An 8,128-nucleotide genomic window follows, 5' to 3' on the forward strand; every position below is an offset into this window, starting at 1 on the left:
ACTCTCCCTGTATCGAGCATGGGTCCTCTGCTTTCAGTAGTACGGGCCCATACTACCTGCCACATCTACCCATACTTTCCACACGGATCATCCCAGATTTCCTAAATAGCTGCTCCACTTCCTCAATCACCAATCTCGTCATACCTGGTTTCCCTCCTGCGAATACTCTCCTCTATCACCATACTTATCTGACAAAGGTCACTCTTTAGGCTCTTCCTAGGTTCTCACACTTCTCTGCCATCAGCTGTCGAAGAACTCCTTATGATGCCAACCGTCTACCTCTTGAATATCGTCACATTCACTTAGTAGCTGACTCCCATCATCAAGAGTTCCACAAAGCACGAAGCAAGCAACATTCGGGCATCGAATAATCTCCTCCGGCATGTAAAACCACTCTAGGTTACAACTCCACTTGCTCTGATCACACTCAAAGGTGTCACCGAACTCAAGCAACTCTACCCCACGCGGGTATCTAACTACTCTCTCAGTAGGATCCTCCGATGCTCGTCTAGGTATCTCTCCTAGATTACTCCTCTACTCATAACTCTCTCTAAAAGACTCCTGTTGGATACTCTTACTCCGTGCATACTTAAAGCACATCACAGATAACAACAATTCCTAGGCTAAGGCACCACAAATCAGGCAACTCTAGCCCTAATATATGAAATACCTAGCCTATCTTCTAGCATGCATCACTAATATCTCAATAATGACTCATAACACAAATAAGTAAGGGTATTTTGGGAAATCACCGTTCGGGATCTGGCTGACTGTACACACTGCTCTTTCTCGTTTTTCCCTTAGAAACTCTTGCTCGTTTTAGAAAATCATTTATTTTTGAAATTTTTTCTCAAATCATCAGTTTGAGTCCAGACTTGCCCGACGGTGCATCCGAATCCCTCAAACCAAGGCTCTGATACCAACTTGTAACACCGTAAATTTTCAAATAAAATTTTCTTTTAAAATCGCATAATTCTCATAACACATATCACAAAAATCTCATGTATTTAATTTATAAAAACACAACTCCATAATTGATTGATTAATAATCCAGGATCCTCAAAACATAACTCTTTCTCTAGTGTGTACAATCTAGCCGATGCCCTCCCGCGATCCTGAGAAAAACCTGAAACACATAACACATAACACGGTAAGCACTAAGCTTAGTGAGTTCCCCAAAATACCATGCACAAATAATTAGCCACTCGAGGCTATAGCTCTGGAAGACCCTCCGATCAATGTGTCTCAGTGGGACCCTCCAATCCCACAGCTCGTTGGACCCTCCGGTCCGGTCTAAGTGAGAACCTTCCGATCTTACTACTCGTTGGACCCTCCGGTCCGGTCTAAGTGAGTCCCATTCGGTCTCGTACTCTGATGGACCCTCTGGTCCTAACTTTGATGGCTCTGAGTAATATACAACATAAATCACAAAGAAATAATACAGGATATCACAATACACAATATAAACACATAAGACATCCCAGTCACACAAAATACCACTCATGGTAAGTATAGTGAGAAGACTCACCTTGCGAACAAGCAACCAAATATCCTCGAACTCGAATCTCGAACTAGCCACCGCCTAACACATAGGGTAAATATCTCTAATTAATACTCGATTCTCGACTCTAAGTAACCACATGTTATCCTTTTCTCTCTAACTCTCGAATTGGGTAAAAGACCATTTTACCCCTCCATGGTCTCCATTACTCATGTTGACCAAACCCTAAAGTCAACAGAAGTCAAACTCGAGTCAACAGTCTATGTTTGACCCGACTCGCCGAGTGCACCCTTGTGACTCGTCGAGTCCATTCATTTCCTCTGAAGTATGGTGGAAGTCCAGCTCAGCTCGTCGAGTTGACCCCCAACTCGCCGAGCTATCGCATGATTCAGCTCTCCGGGACAAACCCTAACCAACTCGTCGAGTCGGCTCATCGACTCGGCGAGTTCATTCAGACCCATTGCTCATTCAGACGATTTAAAACAGATCTATCACTCCCAACACTAGATCTGTTATCACAAGGCTCAATAATCACGTAAAGCTTCGATCTTTACGTTCATGCATGATGTATTTGCTCCAAAATGCCAATACACGCCCTTTATGAATGATTAAGCCCAAAAACCCTCATATGGATGAATAAAGTTGGGACATCTGGACTCTAGGGACCTCACAAGGTCCAGATCTGAGGTCTAGACTTCTTGATAACTCATGCTACTCAAGGACCCAAACAAAAGATGGCAAAAAGCCCTAAAACTCCATAGATATGAGATCTATCCAAAATAAGAGGAAAGGTGAAGACTTTCATACCTTCCTCAAGAGCTCTGGACATGAAATCACTGGACCCAACAGCCTCGCCTCCAGCTCCTTGCTTGATAACCTCCTCCTCTTCCTTAAATGATGCACAAGAACCTCAAAATGAGCTTCTCTCTCACTCTGTAGCTCAAATAACAATTAGGGTTTGTTATCAAGGGTATAGGGTAACTGATGAGGCGGAAATGTGGCATAAGTTTCCTTATATAGGCCTCAGCCCCGGGAAATTAGGGTTTCTCTGCCCAGCATCTACTCGGCGAGTCAGTTTCCCGACTCGTCGAGTCCATTCATTAATTCCCTGCGAATATCTCGACTTGACTCGGCGAGTTGGACCCTCAACTCGTCGAGTCTCTCCACAAATCTTCAAATTAAAATACACCATACTATACCTGAAAAATCTGGATGTTACATATATATATATATATATATATATATATATATATATATATATGTATAGTCAGGATCTTTTGCGAACCCATATTTTCTCGCAAACAACTCTTTAAATGCGATTTTTTTTATGATATATTTTTTTTTCAAAAAAAGTGACATAAATCATCAAATCGGTCCTATAGAAACATATTCTAAAAACAATCTAAAAAAGGGCATATACGAAAGGTGTATATGTGCATTTTTACGAACTTTGTGAATTTCCGACGTTTGTGCACATATGCACATGTCGTATATGCACTTTTTTCTAGATTTTTTTACGAATAAACTTATAGAGGACTAATTTGGTGCTTTATGTCACTTTTAAAAAAAATATCATTCAAGAAAGTTCGTAGTTTAAGAGTGATTTGACGGAAAATATAGGCTCACTATATATATATATATATATATATATATATATATATATATATATATATATATATATATATATATATATATATATATATGGGTGATCATTATTTTCATTGTTATAGCCAATATAATGTCAATAAGTATTCTTGTGGTGAAGCTTCAACAATTATATATTAAATCCTAAATGGGTCTTATGAAAAATCATATAAAACTGGAAAAATCAGTTAAGCGCAAGTAGAGCCGGCAAAATCGACCCAACCCGCCAACCCAACTCGAACCCAACCCAAAATTAGCGGGTTGGGTTGAGAGTTTCAACCCATTTAAATTAAATGAGTCAATCCGTCTAACTCATTTAATTAAATAGGTTGAGTTGGATAAAAATTATCAACACATTTTCAACCTGTCAACCCATTTAACTTTAATATGTATATTTAATTTATTATTATTTGAATATTATTATGTATTAATCAAAGTATTAATTTGTAATTATAATGTTGCATTATTATTTTCTATCTTTAATAAAATTCAATCATAATTTCCATCATTTTTTAGTGCCGATAATACTAGTTACTCTCCAAAATCCCCCTGAAGGTAAACACTTTTAATGTTATTTGCACAATTTATTTGTATTTATGAATTATGATTGTGCTTTTGTCTTAATTATGAAGTTTTATTTACATTTTATAATTTAAGTGATATAATATTTAATTATATAATTTATTTAATTGATTTTAAATGGGTTAACCAAAGTTTAACCCATTTATTTAATAGGTTGGGTCGGAAACTACGTAAACAGGTCAATCCAGTGACAACCCATTTATCTAAAAGGTTAGGTTGGAACCCATTTAAATAAATAGGTTGGGTTGGGTTGAAAATTTCAACACAATTATTAAATGGGTTGAACCCGTATCCAACCCAGGTCGACCCATTGCCACCTCTAAGCGCAAGTGATTACTTGGCTCGATTGAGGAGCTTGATGCATTCTGCAAGGAGCGGAAATTAAAGGATCTTGATGCTTTCCGAATCAAAATCATCGGGGAATGCGAGAGAAAACATGAGGTAAGATCTGAAAATCCTAGCTTCGACGTCTTACAAGATTTGTACATAGGGAGGGGTTGGATGGGGTGGGGGTGGGATTTTTTTTTTCCGGTTTTCTTTAATTAAAAAAATAATAAAAGAAATTGAATAATATATGTTTAATGCGCTATTAATATTTAAGGTTGAATGAATGTTGACTAAACCAAAAAAAAAATGCCAATCTCATGGATCAAAATTATCAAAAAAATATCTAAAATCGAATCAATGGTGGGCAAGACTAAATTCTTTTAGACCAAACATGCCTTAATTTACTCTAATTTCAACTTTGAAATAATATTTGCTTTCGTCTTTTGCTAATTTCAACTTTGAAATACTATTTGTTTTCGTTAGTTTCTTCCCTGTTGCTTCACACGCCAAAATTCACACCTAGTAAAAAACCTATCTTCACACACTCTCTCTCTCTCTCTCTCTCTCTCTCTCACACACACAAACGCACGCACACACTTTCTTCATTTGGTAAAGCAAAAATCTTCAGATTTTCCTTTCATTTTCCGGAATGTTGCAGACTTCTTTGATCGGTAAGCTCTCATTGCCCTATTATGCAACTTCCTAATCAAGAAATCTATTATTTTGCTTTTATTATTTCCCCTTCAAGTGTAGAAGTTAGGAAATGTGAAACACGAAGCTGATTTCGTAGTTCTGATTTGTTTTTTTGTTTATTTGCTTGTTTATTTTAGTGTTACTTGTGATGTGATTTTTTGATTTCTGATTATAGAAACCATAGTTATGGTGTCTGATTTTATGTCTATGTGGAAAACAGAAATCGTTTCCGATTTTGGAAGTTTTCATTTTCGAAGCCTTAATACGTTCATTCCGATGAATACTGAATCACTTCATTCCATTTATCTGCGAAATGAATTTCAAGGAACTGGTTTGCTGTATTAAATGATTTCCCCCATTGTTTCTCTCAAGTCTTAATCATTTTTCTTTACCGGGAAAATGACTTTTATCATCATGAGGGAACAATCAACATTCAACATTCAACACTTCGCATCGACTCCCATCGATGTCACGTTTTTTGAGTTCCAAAAACTTTCTGAAAGTGGTGGGGGGACCATTTTAATTTGAAGTCTATAGTGCTTCATTCACTTTAGGGTTAAGGGCATCATTTCTTCTTCTTTGTTCTCTGTTATATTATAATGAACACTCCAATTGGAATTCGTGTTTGCTTTTCCCTAAGACTATTTCAGAGAAGAACTTTGTGGAGGCAAAAAGATAATAAAAAACTTTACACTTTTGTATGGTCATGTGTATTTTTTTAATCTGGTTGCGTGGACATGACTGTTTTTACACTTTCACTTGACTTATGCAATTGAATATATAACTTTCAACACCTTTATATCGTGGGGAATTGGGCCCTATATACTTTCCGTCCATCACAAAAAAGATAATAGATTTTATAAATCTTTCAAGCTCAAAGAAAAATAAAAAATTATCTTTCTATGTCTTCCTGAATAGAACCTCCCCTGCTAAACCATTTTCCAGATATGGAGTGGAATACAAAATGGGATTGGGAAAGCCTCGACATTTCAAGTCCTAAAAAGCTACAATCAACTGATTGGGGAATCAAAGAAAGAGAAGACATTGATGGGTATTTTAGTCTTTCTGATATTGGGAACAAATCATCAGCTAAAAGCTCCATATCTGAATCTTCATTGAAGGAAGTAATAAAAGGGTCAAATCTGTCATTTCCTGAGGCTTCAGTTTGCTCTTCTGATCAATCCATTGGTTTAAAACTCGGTAAAAGAACATACTTTGAGAACAACCTTCCAGGAAACAACACCAAAACATCATCTTCTTCAAATGCCCCTGTGAAAAAAGTTAAATTTTCTTCCCAAAATACCCCTATTCCACGATGTCAAGTCGAAGGATGCAATCTTGATCTTTCATCTGCTAAAGAATACCATCGTAAACACAGGGTTTGTGAAAATCATTCAAAATCATTAAAAGTTGTTGTGAGTGGCCTTGAACGCCGATTCTGCCAACAATGTAGCCGGTAAGCTTTTTATGAAATTTTCATTTACAGATTTTTAATAATTTCTTGATCATATAATATATATTTTTTTTAAAAAAAAAAATTGTTACAGATTTCATGGTTTATCAGAGTTTGATGGGAAAAAACGAAGCTGTCGTAGGCGACTTTCTGATCACAATACACGCAGGCGTAAGCCACAGCAGTCTAGAAATCTTTCTTCATCATTTTATGGTACTCAAATTTCTTATTAAATGACTTTTTAACACAATTTTTTTTTTTAATTATTAATTATGGTTTTGGATTTGCAGAAAGGGGAGAAGAATTGAGTTTTGTGTTTAATAATCAAAATAAACATGGAGGGCATAATACTCAGTTTCCAAATGATGTCAGCAATAGCATGCCTACTCTTGCTTTCAATAGGATGATGTCATCCAAGGGAATCTCAGCCGGCGTTTTTGATCAAGGTTGGTTTTCCTAGTTCTAGACCAAAATCGTCAAGGGTTTACAGTCGTTACTAGCAGTAAGGATGTAAGAACTTGTTTTATATGCACAGGTTCCGATGCAGGACATGATATTCGCCGTGCTCTCTCTCTTCTGTCAAACGATTCGTGGGATTCATGTGAGGTGGATTTCGGTGCCCTTAACCAACCCATGCATAGGAATGGTCACACCTTGGCTCAATACGGGGTGCATGTGGCTCACCATGGTTTGCAATTTTCTTCACCGGAGTACAGGTGGCAGGTTGACCACCAGTCAGTTGTTCCTCACACTCATTTTGAAGAATCTCATCTTCTTAAAGCACCCTACAGTAGTATTCAGTATGGGAATCCAATGGATGAAATCTTGAAGCCCTTGTGAGTTGTCAATAACTCAAGTTATGTTGTTGTTTTGATCATGTTTTGTATGTGGTCCATAGTTTTGAGGTGTTGAGTTCAAAGTAAATTCTTGCAAACTCTTGACCATTGACTTGATATTTTGAATATTTGACATGGTGTTATGGACCTTATTACCTTAAGATTGAGGTTTTTGGCATAGTTATGGTACATTTCTGAACCATCAACCATGAATTGTTATTATCATCCAGTTGAAGGCACAAAACATTTAGGGGATTTTTGGTTCTCAAAATGTATTGGAAGGAACAGAATTAAAATGTAAAGAATTTGGCATTTGAATTATGTAAAGTGCTTGGTTGGCAGGAAATAGAAGACTAGAGCCGTTTACTTGTGAAATTAGTATATGGTAAAAGGGTATTTTTAGTAAGTCTTAACAACAAGAAAAACTTTGGAATCGAATTTGATGCGTTTTATGATGGAATGTTGAAATCTATCGGTCAAAGGATGGAATCGAATCCCATGGAATCTTGGGAACAGAACGGCCCCCAAGAAAAATCTTTTATATGTTTATATTATAACCTACTACTTATATGTCTAGACATGAAAGAGTTTCTTTCATTACCTTAAGACCACCCACACAACAAATGTACTAAATAGAATTACATATGTTGAAAGGGTCTTTTGACTGTTAGACCGTTAGTGAATCCATATTCAACTTCACGACTGTCCAACATAATTGATTTTACAAAATAAGTAGGTAATTTTTTTTGTGAGTTTTCGAATTGGCTTGTGAGAATAATGATATTTAAGACGTGTATAATTTTAATGTTAAATATCAAATGTAATTTAAAGTAAAGGTTCTTATTTCTCCTTAGAAGGCGCAGGACATGATCAATCCAAACTAGGGGTGACAACCAATGGATTGAGTTGAGTCCAAAATGTGTTGAAAATCTTTACCAAATCCAACATTTTAAGCAACGGGTTGAGAATTTCAAACCCAACCCAATATTTTTAGTAAATGGGTTGAAATCGGGTTCACATGTTTATTGTTTTTCCATCTTAACATATTTACTAAACATGTTAAACCCGGATTGACACATTTGAATTTTCATA

The 8,128-nt window shown here is 36.4% G+C and overlaps 1 protein-coding gene across 3 annotated transcripts; it reads left to right on the top strand.

Annotated features, from left to right (window-relative positions):
- Nucleotides 1–4,544: 4,544 nt before the first annotated feature.
- LOC145165857 (squamosa promoter-binding-like protein 12) lies at nt 4,545–7,214 on the top strand. 3 transcript variants are annotated; one of them, XM_079084766.1, is made up of 5 exons: nt 4,545–4,725; nt 5,666–6,203; nt 6,295–6,413; nt 6,491–6,646; nt 6,748–7,214. In XM_079084766.1, the coding sequence occupies exons 1-5, from the start codon at nt 4,704–4,706 to the stop codon at nt 7,038–7,040; spliced, it is 1,128 nt and encodes a 375-aa protein (XP_078940892.1). In that variant the 5' UTR covers nt 4,545–4,703; the 3' UTR covers nt 7,041–7,214. The 3 variants fall into 3 exon arrangements, with proteins under 3 accessions (XP_078940892.1, XP_078940891.1, XP_078940893.1); XM_079084765.1 differs by having other exon boundaries at nt 4,546–4,725; nt 6,736–7,214; XM_079084767.1 differs by having other exon boundaries at nt 4,546–4,725; nt 5,693–6,203; nt 6,736–7,214.
- Nucleotides 7,215–8,128: the final 914 nt, after the last annotated feature.

The sequence above is a fragment of the Lactuca virosa genome, chromosome 3 (genome assembly GCF_052849685.1).
Source record: "Lactuca virosa cultivar CGN04683 chromosome 3, Lactuca_virosa_CGN04683_v6, whole genome shotgun sequence".
Lineage (NCBI taxonomy): Eukaryota > Viridiplantae > Streptophyta > Magnoliopsida > Asterales > Asteraceae > Lactuca > Lactuca virosa.